Here is an 18,772-nt window from a genome sequence, read left to right on the forward strand (position 1 = left end):
TCCCAGTCAGACTCTCACACTGACGTAGCACAGTGCACACTGCTGAGTTGGCAGTCAAATTCTCACTGTTTCTGTGCGATGGTGGTATAGTGGTGAGCATAGCTGCCTTCCAAGCAGTTGACCCGGGTTCAATTCCCGGCCATCGCAAATCCTCTTTTCCGTCAAACTGGATTTGCTCAGTGGGGATGGAAAAATCTTCTTTTTATTAACCCTTTTAGACATTTTACTTTTTAGCTCTTAGTCAAGTGGCATGGTCTCAGTTCAACACATAGATGAAAGCATGGGTGTACAGTTGTCGTGGCCGAGTGGTTAAGGCGATGGACTAGAAATCCATTGGGGTCTCCCCGCGCAGGTTCGAATCCTGCCGACAACGTCCGGAAGTTTTGAGAGATAGGAAAGGTAAAGTATGTCCAGGTCTCTCTTCTCCACCCTGCGCCGTATGAAGTTGTAAAACCTCTTTCATTACTGAGGGGTTTGAATCCCACCAACGATGGTAAGTTGAAAGGTTTGAATCCTGTGCTGCTGTAGTTTAGCCTCGTAAACCAGCCTCTCGCAGAAGTGCATTTCATTTCATTCCGAGGGAGAGTCTGGCCTCATCCCCATTCTAAGCGTTTGGACTGAAACCCTCAGAAGGCCGAGCCAATCAGCGTCGCCCGCTGTGATTGACACATCACGTTGGCCAATCAGGGACCGACTGGTGCAAAGCCCCGTCACTAAACCAACTTGCTGATTGGCTGAATGGGGTTGTCTGTCAACGCTACTACCAAAGATATTAAACCGTCTTTGCTACTACTCCCGCCCAGCTCCCGCCCACCCCAAACGCTTGCAGGGGGGATGAGGCCAGACTCTCCCGAGAAATTAAATGAAATGCATTTCCGCGAGAGGCTGGTTTACGAGGCTAGCTGTAGTTGGGTGTCTGAAAGAAGAACTCTGGATCTTCATCATGGCTTCAATCCAGACATCTCCAAAGGAACCTGAATCCAACTTGTGTCGTCCATGTAATGTTGAAGTTTTCTCTCTGCGGACATTCACGTGTGCTGCCCAAAAATCTTTCACCAGTAAAATGGCCTTGGGGGTTGTTTGGCCGAGAGGAGGCTTAACAGATCCATGTTGTAATGAACCTGTCAGACTGTTGAAATGTCTGTGTGCACTGTGATGCAACCACAAGCACTCAAGTATAATTTCAACCACTGCTGCACAACAGGGGGAAAAAAAAATCAGATAAGTCATCAAAATTAAAGTAGAATTGAGGGGATGTAGCTCAGTGGTAGAGCGCATGCTTTGCATGTATGAGGCCCCGGGTTCAATCCCCGGCATCTCCACTTCCTTTATGCTCCGCTCAAGACTTCTTGTGCAGGTTCAAGTCCTAAAGTGGCTGGATGCACAGTTGTCTACAACAATACAAACAGGATAGCCACACAGTCAGCCGGTTTGTCTATGGAGGTATTACCAGGGCTTAATTTGTGCCGGATCCTGCCGGAACAAGATCCGGCACCTCGCCGAGTGGATCCGGGACCTCCTCTGTCAAATACGTGCAGTGGCGGCCTTAGACATCTGGGGGCCCGTTTCAATATTTCATATGAGGCCCTACCCTGTTAAACATCAAATTATTTTCCAGCTATGTGCCCATGTGTCGCTGATGCTTTAAACCCTGAAAGGACGCAGTAAACGCACTATCCATGCATCCCAGGTACGCACAACACATTAAGTGTTAAAATCACTATCAGGGCAAGAAACCAGGACTTCGCAGAAAAAAACGAGGACTGAAGTTGGTTTTCATCAAAAAGCAAAATCATTATGTAGCCTACATTTTCAGACAAACTACAGGCTTTAACAATATTCTGAATTTAAATTGGCAACAAAAGTAATGAGAGCAAAGTGCTCCGCGTTATTTCAGCACCACGGACAAGGAAAGGACGAGACATGCGGACAGACAGACGTCTACAGGCGCTGATCCTGTCGGTGCTGCGGTGCTGGAGCAGCAGACAGACAGCTGTCTCCTCCATTATTACAATCTGTAAATAAGCTGCCAATAATATCACATTTTAGTTGTGCTCTCGCTGTGTTTTTATTTCTCTGTTAAGTTAGGACGTACTCATAGATCGCCTTGGAGGCATTTTAACCCCGAGGAAAAAAAGAAAAGAGGAGGAAAGTGATTGACAGACGTCAATCATCAGGTTACGCAACTGGGCGCACGTCTGGAGGAAAGCAGGAAAAACAAACACTAAGAGAAAAGGAATAATACTGGGAGAAGGAAAACGAGGGTCTATTGATAGTTTGCGGGCCGTTTTCAAAGGTAAGCTACGTTGTTATTGATATTTCCTGCCGTATTATTAATTAGGAGCGATTAGTGTGCAAAGAGAGAGGCCACTTTGGCATTTCTTATTACAAGTGTAACAAGGACCTGTAAGTACACCAAAATACACTATGTATTTACAATGTAAGTACATGTTATTACATACGGTTACATAGGTAATAATTAATTAGGTAGATACACAGGAACAAGGACCCCTTAAAATAAAGTGTTACCTTGCATTTTTATAATCTTTGTTCACGTCTTTATTCTATATAAGCAACAGTTTATTGCATTTTTATAATCTTTGTTCAATGTAGGTCAGAAGGAGGGTCTATTGCCTTTTGTCTTTATATAAGCACAGTATTGCCTTTTTAGTCTATTGTCTTTTTGTTTTATTCAATAGTTCACACTGAAGATTAAATGCATTTTAACAAAAACATGGTTGCTCATTTCAACTTCTTCAAAAAATAAGTTATTTTTCCTTAAATAGCCTAATAGCCGGTATTCAGTTATCTATACGAACAATTAAAAGCCGGCCGGGTCAAAACAAACAAACAAACAAACAAAACTCTTCCAACTTTGTGGACTGTCTGTGAAGACTGACGGGAGTGAAGCCGACCTCATCCTCTGCCTGCCGGTGGGACAAATTGCACTGTCGGATCTGGGTCTCCGTGTCCGGAACCCGTTCGGGATGACTTGAATGGTGCTGAAGCGCTATGGCGCAACGGACACAGAGACCCAGGTTGGACAGCGCAGCCAGGGGAACAGCATGAGGAAGATGATGAACTCAGATAAAAGCCATAGCGACGTGAGCTCTTATACCTCTGAATTTCACCGCATCGGGGTCATTTTTCAGGTGTGTTAAAAGTCATTTAAGCGCCGTTACGCACGCCGCACGTCTCGCCTCCTGTGCGCTCCTCCCCTCTGCCCCCACCTGCTAACCGTTAGCTACCGTAGCTCAGGCATTGGTCTCCCGTCAGGTAAAAGCTGCCGTTTATTCCTCAAATGAAGCTCATGAAGTTGTTGAGCCTCTCCGGTACAGTTATTCATCACTGCAGTTGAATTAGCCGCTAAACTGCTGGACGCAAAAATCGAGGGGGCGTCTGTTTGTTTACAATTCACGAAAGCAACGTGAACGTACGTGCCGCTCACACTTAAAGTTACGCAATGAGGCAGCGTAGCCTCTGCCTCACTTAGCGTACATGTAAGTCTATGAGAGGAACAAACTGCACATGCGCCAACAGCCACATACAGAGCAGCTCTGTGCTTCTTCTCTGAAATACAAGGAGACGGCGAGTGGCTTCTACAGCCGCTGCCTGGCCGGAGGTAAACTCAGTTGAGTTGTTAGACTATGAAAATCACCAAATGCTGCTGACACATTTAAACCTGTGGTAACATTATCTAAAATAAAAATTAAAATTAAACCTTAGATTAACTAAATAATTTAATTATTCCTGACAGCCTCGGTGAGGCACTGCCTCCCCTGACTGCACGTCCCTGGTTCACACCAGACGCGCCGCAGCGTGCACCTCCCTGCAGCAGCCATTTCGGAGTCTGGTCTATTTTATGCGCGAGCCGCGAGCGATCGTGTGCAAGAAGAGCCGGGCAAGAAGTCAAACAAAGAAACACAAGAGAATCGGGTCAATTTTCAAAATAAAAAAAAATTAAAATGTGCGTTTGCAGCCTGTTTGTGTTTATTTAATCTAAACAGAGCGCGAGAGAGATGAACACACACACAGCTGAGGGGCAGAAGCGCTTGTCGACCGGCGCAGTAGAACTATACGACATTCAGTATCCCACTTGGTACTATATCACTTAGAATATTAAGTCTTAATCAAATTAAATTTCAGATTAAAAATAGATGGGTAAAAACATGCCAGGCTAGGATCCTTAAGGCCCCCCACATAGTCGAGCGTACTGTACGCGTACTGTGAGCTGCGCGGACTCTGCACTGTCCACGGATGTTTGAGGTTTCATAGTCGAGTGTATAGTGTCACATTTAAAACAGGTCGATGTGAAGATTTCCCGCTGAGCAGTCTGTTGCGTGACATAGAGTACATGTACGCGGACATAAAAATTGAGCTTTGCATGGACGTCCATAGAGTCAAGTACGCCCGAGTATGTGGGGGCCTTTATTTGTAATGACAGATTAGAAAAATAAAATAAATTTGTAGTATGTGTGTAAATGATCAATAATCATTATTATTGGTAACAATAGAGGGCCCCCAAACAGGGCTCCAGACTGCCCCTAAATGGTGTCATTGTGAGACAGTGCAAGTAAATTTTTCACCTACTTACGCATGTGCAACCAATAAATTTGCTGTTTTATTTCTTACACTGGTGAAACAGGGCCGACTGAAAAAATCTGGAATCTGTCATTTCAGGCCAAATGTGTGCGAGTATCAAGAATGAAAAGGAAATGTGAATATTTGGTTTGCAAGTCGATTTGAGGCCCCCACAGAGTCGGGCATACTGCGCGCGTACTGTGAGCGGTGCGGACTCTGTGCTCACTGTCCGCGGACATTTGAGGTTTCATAGTCGAGCATACGGTGTCACATTTAAAACAGGTCAATGTGAAGATCTCCCACCGAGCAGTCAATTGTGTGACATTGAGGACGCGTCCGCGGAGTACGCACGGTAGTAAAAATTGAGCTTTGCACAGACGAGTATGTGGGGGCCTTTACAGTGTGCACCCCTAAATTATCTGCTTGTGCTCCTAAAATTAGTTTGGGGTCACCATGCTCCTAGTAAAAAAAGTTAGTCTGGAGCCCTGGCCTTAAAATACAATTTTTCTTAGGGCCCCATGGAGGCTTGGGCCAGCCCTGCTCTCTCTCTCTCTCACACACACACACACACACACAGTATGATATGCTTTAAGATAACTCTATCATGAAGCTGCATGGTCCAAATGGGGATGCACTACAACTCCAACTGCTCCAACTGAACTACCATCTACCAAATGCCCCTAATAAAACAATACACAACAACACAACAACTGCCCTGACAGAGGCCAGACATATTCGCTCACTGCGCTGTAAACAGTTAATAAGCTGGGGCTTACCTTTTTGGAAAAGAAGCTCTCACATTGACGGACTTTCTGGGATGCTAACATGTTTATCGCCATGTCGCAGGAGTCTGGTGATTTTCGGATGAACTCCCGCTCGACAGACCGACAGACAGCCGGTGAGTACAGAAAGCAGTAGAGATAATCCACCTGGTTCATGTTAGCAAGGACGGTTTGCAGTAAGTATCTTTGATGCTAGCGCCGCCGTTTTCTGTCTTTTCCCTCCCACAACAACACAACTTTTCTCCTCGGTTCCTATGATTGGTCTGAAAACAGCGAAGTTTGGCTTTAAAAAACAAAAAACAAAAAAAAACAAAAAACGTAATTTAGTAGACTAATCAAGATTACTTTCATCACCAAACCATCAAAACTTAATCTGTGCTCAAAATCAAACTCTGTTTTCTTATCAGATCATTCAGAAATTTAAAAAAAAAAAAAAAGATTTAATCAAATAGTTTAAAGAAATAATAAATTTTCCACCGCTTTAACGAGCCAATACTATTTTGACAGGGTCTGGTGATGCGTCACTTCCGTTATAGGGCACCAGTTGTCGTGGCCGAGTGGTTAAGGCGATGGACTAGAAATCCATTGGGGTCTCCCCGCGCAGGTTCGAATCCTGCCGACAACGAATCGTTTTTATATATCTAATCAAATATTGTGCGTGTTCATTCATAAAAACACACGCGTTATCAGTTCATGCATGTTGCACGCATAGACTGTATATAAAAGAGGTTGCACGTAGTCTCTTCCTCTCCTCGCCGTTGCTCCTCCTCCTCCTCTCATTCCATCCAGCTGCTTCACTCCTCCAGACTTCCACTGTCCAGGAATGAGGGGAGTTCCCAGATGTGCGTCGCGATGGTGGTATAGTGGTGAGCATAGCTGCCTTCCAAGCAGTTGACCCGGGTTCGATTCCCGGCCATCGCAAATTTATTTTTCCGCCCTGTCTTTTAAATTGCTGCTGCCGGTTTGACGACGCTTTATCTTGATCTCTGCTGCTGCTTTTTTTTTTTTTTTACGCGCGGATGAGTGGTCACAGTGACTGAGCCATGCGCTTTTACCACACACAGACTGGCTATTACGCATTAGTCATAAACGTTCATGCACGGATCAGTCATCACGCTCACAGTTAATGTTATAACATTATAACTGTTTTATTGCTTGTTGATTTGTGATTTGTGTCTGTCAATATGTCACTGAAATTTGCCCATTGCACTCTGCTTTGTAAAGCACTTTGTGACTGTCGTCTGTGAAAGGTGCTATATAAATAAACTTCTATTCTATTCTAAACTTCTAATGTGTTAAAGTTTGTGAAACGGCGTCTTATAGTTTAATTCACCACTAATCAGTCACAGTTGAGCATCACAGGTAAAGGAAAGCAGCTGCACAGGTTGATCTGATATATGTATTTGTATTAATATTTATGTTTCGATACGGATCGATAATAAATATCAACGAAACTGCTCTTTCTCTTAAGTTAAGATGTTAATTCGTGGAACTAAATATTATATTACTATAAGATTATTGCGATGGCCGGGAATCGAACCCGGGTCAACTGCTTGGAAGGCAGCTATGCTCACCACTATACCACCATCGCTTGACGTTCATGTGGATGAACCGGAAACAGCAGTTCTTTCAACATAAAAGGCCTTAAATACTTTTGTTGGTCAATCATTTCTATTGCAAAAGTCACTCACAACTGGTTATTGAACAAAGCATCTCCGTCCGGTGCATCAGACTTCCGGTTGTGTTGTGTAGCTTTGCAGAAGATGTGTGTCAAATTATTCTGCGCTTTTGTATAAGCCATTTACTTGTGTGTTTTCTTACAATAAGTTGCATTGTGTTGATTCCTGGGGGCCACCGTACCGTACACATTTGACAACTGCAAGATGACTTGTTTGGTTGTCAAGCTCCTCTATTGCAATGCTTATATTGACCAGTAGAGGGCAGCACGCTCATTTTCTATCCACTCTATGTTCATGGAAATTAATTAGCCTATCACAATATGTAAAAGATCTTAATTACAGTTTAATTATGTAATTTATTGTGTTTCCTGTACTGTAAATAAGACTGTAAAGATTGGATTTGTTTGCATCACTCAGATTGTGATCAGATGATGAAACACAGTTAAATCACTCACACATCCACATGAACTCTGAATTACAGTGCAGCCACGTAGAAGTAAATGTGCTTTAATGCAAATTAAAATCTAAATCAAACGTCCAGCTGCACATTGAACGTCTGCATCACAGTCATTATTCACATTTTAATGCACTTGAGTGCTGGGCTGCAGCCAGGAGCCGGAGAACGAGCCGGCATCTGTCTTTTAAATCATCATTTCATTTACAGACCCTGTGTTTTATATAAATATTTATATATATAGAGAGATTCATTCTTCACCGTACTGCTTGATGTAAACCACGGAAAATTGCTTGTTTCTTTGTGTGGACACAGTCGATACATCAATAAAAGTTTGGCATCAGACACTTCTACGGTTTTATATTTTTATATTTTACATTTACATTAACTCATTCACTTCCCACAACACTGCACTGGTGAACTGGTTTTATTTCCTGCGGCTGAATGGGTAATGATAATTTTGTTCATTTTAGACTGATTCATTTATGTTTTAATGACATCTTAGGCAGAATTATTGTGTTAGACGCTGTCAGGAATCACTTTTATTATTCAAAATACAACATTTTATGTTATATGCTGGTGCATCTCAGCTGATCTAAAGTCACAGGGACCCAAAATCTATTCTTATCTAACTATTTAGGGAATAAATTAAAGACAACTGACTGAACTCAAGAATAAACTAATGTTTTTTAGGTCTAAAATTAACTTAAAAGCTCAAATGGATCTTTTCGGTTTATATTCTACTCAGATGGTGAATGTTCTTGAGTCATATTTGATCATAAATTATTGTTTTATTTTGTGTTACTGTAATTTTATGTAACATGACACAAGAGTTTCCATCAGGATTAAATGTATCTTATCTTTTCTTGTCTTTAAAGAAAGCACAATATCTCTGTATTTTTCACCGTCATTAATAATAAATATGTGCATATCTGTAACTTGTAATGGCATCAAACAATGTGCAACATTAATAATGAAGAGGCAGCATGTTTCATGCAAAGACTTTTATTTATGAATAGTCTGCAGCACTGTACAACAGCACACACTTGTCTCTATTTATGACCATTTTAATGATCATAGCAAATATAGACAAATATTGTGCCTTCAAAAACAGTTCCCTTTTCACAATAATCTAAAAATACCTTGTTCTGTTTAAATATGTAGCTTAACTTTGGAAAATAAAATATACATTATATGAAATATAACACTTGTTTATTGGATAGACTATATAGTACCAAATGCAATTATATGCAAATACACCTTCTCTCTCTCGCTCTCTGTGACGTCTTACGCATTTCATGCACAAAAAAACAAGAAAAACAAAAAAAAGATGCCGCGCATACAAAAGAAGCTGTACATACTTCTGTATGAAAATAGAAAATATCAAAGCAAGATGTGCACCAATAGTCTCCTATATTATGTTACAAAGAAGTTGCAGTACAAAAAAGACCTACTGTATACGAGAATGACCAGATAACACAGTTTTTACCTGGAACACAGAGGTACGGGTACTCGGGGCCGGTTAAACGGGACAAAGACAACACCTCCTCCTCCACCACACACGACTACAACCACAACCACGTCCGACAGGTTCAACATCAAACACAGCTGGATCGAAGAGTGAGTGACAGGGTCGAAGAAGCAGAACCAGGACCAGGAGTTACAACAGTTTGAGCTTTGAATTTTGGTGCTTGAACCCAGTGAATGTTGATGTCCAATGCATAGCATAAAGTTTGGTTTGGTATGGTTTTTTTTTTTTGTTGTATTTTTTTTATTTTTTATTATTCCTTGTATTGCTACCCCCAGTGAGTGAGTGACGTGAGTGTAAACCGACTGCCAGTTATGCCCACACACACACACACACACACACACAACTTGCACAAAGCACTGATATGTCAACATTAAATTACTGTGATTAGTTTTCCAACAGCTATGTTCTGTACAGCATCGTCCATATTAAGCATCATCATCGGCTTAATATTGATTATTATTATTACTATTATTATTGCCAAAAAACAACAACTCCAGAATTGTGTGTGTGTGTCGGGTTGTGTGTGTTAAAGTAAAGTGAATTACTGACGTCCAGTTTAAATTAGGATCTGTAAACCGACAATACTGGATGTGTTACACACACACACACACACACTAACAAAGTTCTCCACAGACACAGTGTGTACAAGGCACACTGCGATCAATATAGCTACATCTATCATTTCCTGCAAGAAGCACTTCTGAAATCACACAGGAACTATAAGATATGCACAAAGAAAAAAAGAAAGAAACCCCCACGGTTAAATATAGACTTCTGTTAATGCCACAAAATATAGATTTTTCTTTTTGAACAGTATGAGGATTAACAAAAATAACATCAACATCAGACATTTTTCTTGTTTTTCTTCTTATTTTTTTCCCCTGATACATGTTTGCGATTGGCGATGCTGAGACTGACGGCACCGGGGCGGAGAGGGAGGGTGAGGAACGTGAATCCCCCCTCCGAGTGTAATCTCCGAGTATTTGAGGAGATTATCAGGTGCTCGCCCCGGTAGCATAAAGCCAATAATCTCAGCAGTGCAAATCTTAACACTTGTACCAAAAAAAAAAAAAAAAAAGCAGAGCTTCAAAGCAAAGCAAAAAAAAAAACAAAAAACGTTTAAATGAGATCAGCTCCTTGAAACGGAGACTTAACTTCTCAAAATCGTGTCACAGACGCTCGTGTACAACAACTATATTGCTCTAGAGTGAAACTATTCAAGGACCACAGTGTTTCTCATTGCAATCCCAGCTCTCTGAGTACATTCTCTATCACACAAGTATAAGAATAAAGAGCAGGGGGGGTTCATTATTAGTAATACACCCAAAGACTACACTTCCAAAAAATCTAGTCTTTTCTTAACATAGATAAGAAAATATACATTTCTTCAGCAATTAAATGTCTTAAATTGATTTTTTTTTATATTCTTAATAATAAAATCTTATAACTCTGTCTTATTTACATTTGGTGTAGGTTATAATACTGATTGTAATGCAATAATGTTGCCTTCTTGTATATTTTCTGTTACATTTCTTTTTGTTTTGCTGAACAGAAGCACTTTTACATTCATATTTCAACACACCCCGGCTCGTAAACGGAGCACGACGGGTGCACACTGGGAATAATGACATGCATTTTTCCAAAAGCAAAAAACAAAAACAAAGAGAGACGGCTTTGAAAACAAGAGGAAGTCCGTTTGCTTGAGCAAATAAACTTCACCGGAGGAGCGGAGTGGAGAGGATGGGAGGATGAGGATGAGGATGACAACGGGGTTGAAAAGGCCCGGAGAATCGGCACCGGCGGCGCCTTTATATTTGGCTGTAAAAATGCTCTCGCAGCACCAGGACAGTCAGGTATACGTGAGGAAACAAAGTGAGACAATATCGACTGAGCCCCAAGGTGAGATGAAAAAGCTTTGTTGTTGGATAAAAAGCTGCTGAAGTGGAGAAAAGACGGATTTCCACAGTGGTGTCGCAGGTCACACTCTCTCCACCCGGCTCGGGTCGTAGGCGTCTGATGAGAAAAAGAGACGAAAGAAAAGATGAAACAACACAATCGAAGCCGAAGTCAGAGAGTCAGGGCGACGTTATTTACTCTTAATGGAAAAGATCTTAAAGGAACAGTCCCACAGTTTGAGAAACCTGCTCTTTGGACCATTTTCTTACTGTGCTGGTTTTAAGCTTCTTTTCTTTCTATGTGTTCATTTTATTTCTTTATGAAAATGAGATGGGAAAAGTGACAACACTCTCTGTGCACGAAGAAAAGACCTACAGTCTGGACACCAAGACTGGTTCAGAGTTAGATGTCTGAGCTTTACATGAGGATGAGGACACAGGAAGAGACGGCCTGTTTACCAGCTCCTCTGAAGGTCACTGAGGTCACTACATCTCAAAAACAAAAAACCAAAGAGCAAAATCTACAAACTAAGATTTTTTGTCGATTTATAATGCACTGTTGGCTCTAAAATAAAATAATCTTAGCATCTAATCTCATGTCTCACAATCAGCATAACCAGTTAAAACTCATAAATCATATATGATATTATTATGACAATAAGATATTGTATTTTGTATTTTATGTCACTGTTGTGTATTTGTTCCTCTTGAATAATAAATAATTAGATTATCATATTTGTTTATGTTTCAGGTCTGAGTGAAACTGCCACTAAACAGCATTTTGATTTTTTTTATTTGTCGTGTGTCACAGTAAGCAAAACTGAAAAACTGCAACAAATAAAAAGGATTACGAAAATAATATTATATCAGCCAGGTATAAACATATTAAATGTCTTATGTCTCACCTGAGATGGAGAGCACCTCCTCCACCTCCTCCTCCATGTTGGAGGCGCTGCAGGTTGCCGGCGGCAGCGTTATCTCTCTCTTGGGGACGCTGCGTGGTTTCGGGAGCAGAGGAGGTTTCTGCAGCCGAGTGCGCTGCTTCGGTTTGGGCGCCTTCCCTCCCTCCGCTCTCCTCCTCTTCACCTCCTCCTGCTTCTTCTTCTCCCTGACTCCTCCTGTTTCTCCCTGCTCCACCTGATGCTTTACTTGCGAGTCGTCCTCCACGATCCTCAGCTCCACCTCTCCCTCCTCCTTCTCTCCCGGTTTCACCTCCACGTCGACTTCTTTACTCTTCACCTCGTTCTCCACTTTCAGTGCAATCTCTACTTTTTTATCTCCTGCCTCCTCCTCCTCCTTTTCCTCTTTTCTTTGCTCCTCCTCACATATCGTTTCCTCCTCCTCTGCTTTAGGTTTACAGTCTTCTTCAGGATCTCCCAGCTCTTCATGTGTTTCATGTGCATTCTCATGTTTACCTGGGTTCTCCATCTCCTCCTCTTGTTTCTTCTCCTCCTCCTCTTCTTGTTTCTCCTCAACTTCCTGCTTCGTCTCTTCTTCAACCTCAACCTCCCCCTCCTCCCTCTGTCCATCTCCCCCCTCAGCAGCACCAGCAGCTTCTTCTCCTCCTCCTCCTCCTCCAGACTCGGAGCCTTTGAGACTGAGGCGTCTGATCCGAGACACCGAGTCCAGCTCCTTCATCCGTGACGATCTGCCCGGAGACGTCGCGGATAAAGAAGAGGATGAAGAGGAAGAAGATGAAGAAGTAGAAGAAGCAGCGAAGGAGTTCAGTTTGTCCTGCAGGGATTCAATGAGTTTTCCCGCCCCGCCTCGCCCCTTCCTCTCCCCGCTGCAGGTGCTCAGCGCCAGCGTCTCGTCGGGGGTGACGGGCAGCGAGAGGAGCAGCTTGCTGGGCGGGAACTCGGGAAGGTCGAGCACCGCGGTCGACTGAGTCTCAGCGTCCTGGTTGTGTTCCTGATCGCTGCTGTGCTTTTGTCTGTCGTCGTCGTCGTCTTCTCGGTCTGCTCCTAACCCCGTCGTTGTCTCCGTCGTCGTCTCCTCCACCTCCTCCGTCCCTTGGACAACGTGGGACTCCTCGTCGACTTGCTCGCACTCTCCTATCACCTGCTGTGTCTCTTCTTCACTCGGACTTGGACTCAGTCGTGTTTCAGCTGCAGCGGCTGTTGCGTCCGTCTCGTCCTGCTCGTCCTCGGACTGCTGGTTGTCCCCGACGCCCAAGGCCTCCACGGGAACGGCGATGCCCAGGATCCGCGCCGCCCGCTGCTCGATGGACTCGTTCTCCGGGATGCCTTTCGCGCATTTGACCTCGTACAGGTTGCTGAGGTCCTCTGCGGGCAAAGCGTTGGCCTTCTCCTGGATCAGAAGGTTCTCCAGGTGCTTGTCCGCCATCGTCGACTCGTTCCTGTAGGTGAGAGGCTCGGAGACGGCGTACCTCCCGTTGCCCTCGTCGTCCTCCAACACGAAGGAAACCTCCCTGCTGAGCCGTGTGACGCGCGGCGACGCTTCCCTCTGAGGCGATCTGCTGTTTTCGCTCCTCGACCTGCAGATGCGTAAAATCGCGTCTCCCCTGAAAGGCGGTCCGCCGTCTGATTGAACCTTCCTCTGTGTGTCCGCCGTCTCGGCTTGAAGCTCTTTCCTTGTTGAGTTGTGCTCGGGGCTACCGCCGTTTTTAACGATTGCTGTCCTGTTGTCCCACGAGAGCGGGGACGGGACTGAGAGCGAGCGCTGCATCGGCTCCCCGGGGCCGCCGGGGGTCTCCGTGTACACTGTCAACCCCACATCCCTCAGTAGGGACTCTTGGGCGACTGGGATGTCCTGTCTGTAGATCCTGTTGGACTCACTGTGAGGGGACAGCGGGGACAGGAGGCCGTTGTCTCTGAGACCCGGGTTGGGGAGCACACACAGCTCGTTCGTTGGCGGCATGTTGTTGCACTGCGGTCTGGAGAACGCGCTCCTGAAGTCCACCGAGTCCAGATCTGCGGTGGAGGCCAAGGACTTGGATCTGACCTTTATACTGGTGGGTCTCTCTATGTGCATCGGCGGGAGACTGATCGCCTCCCGTCCCGGTTCTGGACCTGCAGTGAAGTGTGTTCCTGATTTAAACGGGTCTAGACTCTGATCCGCGTTGGGTCTCTTCTTGATCGTGTCCTCCATCTCCTTATTGATGCTCTCCAGCTCTCCGATGGCGTCGCACGGCCGCCGATTCACCGGCTTTAAGAGAAACTGTCCAAAGACCACCTGCTCCGCCGCCGCCGTGCTCTCCGGGGGGGTGGAGTTGCTCTTCCTGGGGGAGGACGGCGGCTGCTGGTCGAACTGATCCTGGGTCTTGGACGGGGAGGACGGTTCCTGATGCGTCGGGCTGAGGCTGAGGCGGGAGAAGGCGCTGTTGCTGGAGCGGTGGAGGTTTTTCTGTCCCGCCATGGGGAAACCGTACGACGAGTTGCTGTCCGTCCCCACGCCGCTGTCCGTGGTCGTGTCCGAGGCCGACTGGACGGGCGGAGGACTCTGAGGTTCGGGGCTTTTCACCACCGTCAAAGGAGAACCGGTCTGGGTTTCCTGATTGCGGTACTGGTTCCCGGGCCAGGAGCCGGCGTAGCACAGCTCTTTGTCCTCGCTGGCCTGCAGCGCCCAGGCGTCGATGATCTCCTTCCTCAGCGGAGCCCTCTTGTAATTCCTCATGGAGGATGTGCTGCTGGTGTGGTAGTGGGAGTAGTGGGAGGGTTTGATGGGCATCTCGTTCACAGACTTGCTCCGGACGCTCTTGCTCTCTCGGAGGCCCACGGCGAACGTCTCCGTGTTGGTGACGCTCAGGCTCGGCATCGTCTCGTTGTTGTTCTGATCCGCCGCCGAGTCTTTGTTGATGTTCGTCGGCGTGTGAACGGGGACGGACACAAGGCAGAAGATGGTCTCGCTCACTCTCCTCTTGGTGTTCCTGTTGTTCTCCGGCATCGTGTCCGGGGCGATCTTCTTCACGTGGGTGATGGTTTCTGCGAAGACCTGGTCCGAGCCGGAGCCCTGGCGAGAGGAAGCTCTGCTCAACGGCGCCTGGAAGCTCGAGGAGGGGGACGGAGGAGGACGTGTGTTTTTGGGATATCTGTTGTTGCAGTTTTGGTCAGTTGCTGGGAAGTTATCGACAGTTTCTTTGTGCAAATCGCTGTGCCACCTGTTATTGTCATTGTCAAAGTCGCTAGAAGACGTCTGGTTATTAGCATCATCGGCCAGCTTGGCGGCGATGAAAGGCCCCAGTGGTGGGGGCAAGAAGGCACTGTCGTCGGACACGGGCTCCGACACGGTGACGCTGGGAAGCTCGTTGCGGATGTGGCGGATCTTGTCGGCATCCGTCAGGGAGTTGCCGCCCAGGGCTGAGGAGATGTGACGGATGCGGGGGTCGTCGAAGGGGATGTACTGGACGCCTCCCCCCGGGTGCTCCTGGGTCGTGTACACGGGGTAAAGCTGCTTCTGGCAGGACAAGCTCCTCTCTCTCTGGGGATCGGGCCAGGAACCGGCTGGGTGTCTGATGAACCAGTGAGACCCGTCTGGAGCCACCTGGATCTGCTGGTACACGTCCCCTCGGTACCTGCGGGGGAAGAAGACAGTTTGGTGAGTGAGTTCTCTTTCATTCAGTACGTTTACATGCACAGCTTCATCGAGCTAGGCTCAAAATTCGAAATCTAGTCGAACTTCTGTCCTAGTCCTAGTTTACATGCAACTGAGAAAATATAATAACTGACGGGAACGTGTCCTCCTCAACACCAGGTGGCGATTATGCGGTTGACCTGTTAGCCAGGCAGCAGACCGGCATTTTTGAACAACAGCAAGATGGTTAATCGTACAGCTTTATTCATCTTGGCCTCTAATCAGACTTCTGTCCTCATCCCAATTTACCTGCAACTGAGAAAATCGAATAACTGACGGGAACGTGTCCTCCTCCTCAACACCAGGTGGCGATTATGCATCGTTTCAGCGGGTTCATATACAACCCCTTTTCCGGTTGCTGGTACGCCGTAACGCTACAACAATAGCTTCTGCGACCGGCTTTCTTGGATGTTTTTGTTTTCCAGGGTCTTAAACTCCGATTAAGCCGGAGAAAGTCCAATTCCAATCACATTATCTGGGTGTCTTAATCGGAGTTGGAGAACTCCGATATTAGTCGGACTAACGCGTTTACATGCACTCAGTTGTCCAGTTATAGTCAGATTAAGGCAATAATTCAGTTTTCTCAAGTGTCATGTAAACGTACTGAGTGTGCTGGACAGACACATTGGTAACTATCAGCACATATTCATATCGGATATATCTTATATTCTGATATCTTACACTGTGTTTTTAAAATTTTTATATTTCTGGATGCAGGCACAATAACACATTTCACTGTGCATTGTACTATGTATAATTGTGTATGTGACAAAGAAATCTTATCTGATCTTATATCATTAAACAGTATAGGAAACTGGAGCCTCTATTGTTACTGCATAACATAAAATTCACCCAAAGTTTGATTTAGGCCAAAAAAATATAGTGGTTAATCTCAAATTACACTTTTTAAGGACCTGTACAGTAAATATAAAGATGAATTTTCCTACAACTACAAATGACTTATGACTTGAAAAGAATAACATCCTGCATTTCAATATTTTTACTTGGTTGTAAGTAGTTTTGACTAAAACATCATGTTGATCAATAAGGTGTGATGCTGATTGCTGAAGGGTATTCTTCTTAGTTGGCAAAATCAACAAACTATCGCCTTTAGAAATAACTTAATACAAACTTAATATTATATTGAAATATATGGAAAATAAACCAGTTTCTGTTTTGCAGCTTTCACCTGTTGATTTTTCAAAAATCTCAGAATATGGGTTTAACATGAAGTGAAGTAGAAGACCATGTTGTGATGGGAACACAGCAACGACGGCTGAAGTGACATCGATGGCCCCGATATATATTCTGCTGCGTTGCCGTAGTGACGGAATCCAGAGATCGCTAGGCAACGTTTACGGCCACTTCACTTGTTCAGGAAAACCAGGTCACTCTGCACACAGGTTATATAGGCTGAGAGGAATCGATGCTTGTTTGTTTTAGAGACAATTTGATATCTTTGATAAGTTTTCATTGATGTTTTTATCAATACACACATGTCGATGAATAAAGTAGGAAAAAACCTGGTGAGCAGGTTTCTAATAGATAAACTCACAATTTATACAAGAGGAGGATGCAACATCACATCTACATCTCCTTAACCGTCGCTGCTTATAGTCCTTTAAAGGGATAGTTCAACATTTTGGCAAATTGGCCCATTGCCATAATCCCTATAGTTTTAGGAGTAGGTTTGTTACCTTTTAATTGTCGGTGCAAGCTGTTTTTAGATCGGCGGAGCAGAGCCGCGAGCTGCTCAGAGCTACGCTACGAAGGCTCATGGGATTTCTTGGTAAGCTGAGACCTGCACATTCACCACGCTATGAGAGTTGTTTTCGAGGTAAATTCATGCAAAACCGCTGATGTGCGTTACTGTCAGGGGCAGTTTTTCAGCAAGCAGTCTCTGCATTTACCTCCAAAATAACTCGTAACGTTCCGTTATTATCTCATAGCGTGGTGAATGTGCAGGTCACAACTTGTCCACCAGAGCGTTGTGGAGTTGTTGGATTGTGTATTTGATTAGTTTGATGATGGGAAACCATGAAATCCCATTAGCTTCCGCAGCGTAGAGATATACAGATATGCACAGCACTGTAGTATGCACATTAGTGTAGTTTGACCTCTGAGCGTTGAGGTTGTGACTCCATCACATCGACAACATCTGTCCTTAGACATAAAACACCTGTCTCTGTATTCATTTACCTGTAGTCCAGAGGAATCTCCCCGTATCCCCGGCGTCCTGCTGCCATTAACGGGGCTCTTTTATACGACGGGGGAGGGATGTATCCCGGAGGTCCAGAGTCCGACGCGTAGTAGTCCAGCTGGGCGTCGCCCGGCCGCGACATAGGGATCGGCGTCCTGTCCCTGGCCTGGGGGATGACCGAGTCTCTCCCCGACAGCACCTCACAGCTTCCCCGGATCTGCTGGTGCATCTCGTAGGACGGAGGTCTGGGCGGTCGGGTGAAGCGGGGCTTTGGTGTCATCGAGAGTTGGTTGGCGCTCGCCGGCCGGCCGTTCTCCGGCCAGCGGGGCGCCCGGTAAAGGTCGTGGTGAGACAGTGGGTGGCCGTTGACCCGCCTGTACAGCTCCTGACCGGACGAGCCGATGATGTCCACGTACTGCAGGCTCTCGGGCTGCAGCATCCGGGGCAGCGACTGGGATTTGGCTTTGGTCCGGGGGTGGACGACCATGCCCTCGGGCGTCCGGGCGTGGAGCCGCTGCTGCTGCTGCTCCTGAGCCCAGCGCTCGCCCTCGCTCTGAGACAGCTGCCGGCCAAAGCTCACGGCCGGACGCCACTCGTCCGTCCCCAGGCTCTGGCACTTCCTCTCGGTGGCCATCTTCCACTGATGCAGAGCCGCCTCGCGCTCTCTGGACCGGGCCTGAGCCTGGACCTGGGCCTGGGCCTGAGCCTGAGCCTGGGCCTGAGCCGCCCAGCGGTGCCGCTCCTGCGCCGCCCGCTGACGCTCCTCCGCAGACATCTCCTGGCCTCTGGCTTGCTGAGGCCCGTCCGGTCGGCTGTAGCCCCCCTGTCCTCCTCCGCCTCCGCCGCCGCCATGCGAGTCTCTGAAGTCGGCGTAATCCAGCAGCACAGTGAAGTCCTGGCCTCTTCTCCTCCAGTAGGACACGTCCTTCGCCTGTGACTGTGGACCTCTGGAGCCGTCGCAGAACCTGAGGAGACGAGCAGAGATGAAGCAGCTGCAGCCGACTACGACCAAACAATCAGAACTTATTTTCCTGCTGCTTTAACACGGGTTAGGGTT

General features: G+C 46.0%; 1 protein-coding gene and 5 non-coding genes across 7 annotated transcripts in view; 4 read left to right on the forward strand and 2 right to left on the reverse strand.

Annotated features, from left to right (window-relative positions):
* Positions 1–291: 291 nt before the first annotated feature.
* trnas-aga (transfer RNA serine (anticodon AGA)) lies at positions 292–373 on the forward strand. Its single transcript has one exon. It is a non-coding gene; the product is annotated as a tRNA-Ser (tRNA).
* Positions 374–1,250: 877 nt separating this feature from the next.
* Positions 1,251–1,322, forward strand: trnaa-ugc (transfer RNA alanine (anticodon UGC)). Its single transcript has one exon. It is a non-coding gene; the product is annotated as a tRNA-Ala (tRNA).
* Positions 1,323–5,906: 4,584 nt separating this feature from the next.
* Positions 5,907–5,988, forward strand: trnas-aga (transfer RNA serine (anticodon AGA)). Its single transcript has one exon. It is a non-coding gene; the product is annotated as a tRNA-Ser (tRNA).
* Positions 5,989–6,212: 224 nt separating this feature from the next.
* On the forward strand, positions 6,213–6,284 carry trnag-ucc (transfer RNA glycine (anticodon UCC)). The gene has a single exon. It is a non-coding gene; the product is annotated as a tRNA-Gly (tRNA).
* Positions 6,285–6,882: 598 nt separating this feature from the next.
* On the reverse strand, positions 6,883–6,954 carry trnag-ucc (transfer RNA glycine (anticodon UCC)). Its single transcript has one exon. It is a non-coding gene; the product is annotated as a tRNA-Gly (tRNA).
* A 1,531-nt stretch (positions 6,955–8,485) lies between these two features.
* Positions 8,486–18,772, reverse strand: part of jcada (junctional cadherin 5 associated a) — a 30,324-nt gene continuing 20,037 nt past the window's right edge. For both annotated transcript variants that reach the window (XM_085762816.1, XM_085762817.1), the window contains 3 exons: positions 17,715–18,680; positions 11,828–15,456; positions 8,486–11,040 (listed from right to left, as the gene is read on the reverse strand). In XM_085762816.1, the coding sequence (XP_085618942.1) occupies positions 11,006–11,040; positions 11,828–15,456; positions 17,715–18,680 (4,630 nt within the window). In that variant the 3' untranslated portion in view covers positions 8,486–11,005. The remainder of the gene's footprint in view (positions 11,041–11,827; positions 15,457–17,714; positions 18,681–18,772) is intronic.

The sequence above is a fragment of the Trachurus japonicus genome, chromosome 20, assembly GCF_045865225.1.
Source record: "Trachurus japonicus isolate A0001 chromosome 20, Traja_1.0".
Lineage (NCBI taxonomy): Eukaryota > Metazoa > Chordata > Actinopteri > Carangiformes > Carangidae > Trachurus > Trachurus japonicus.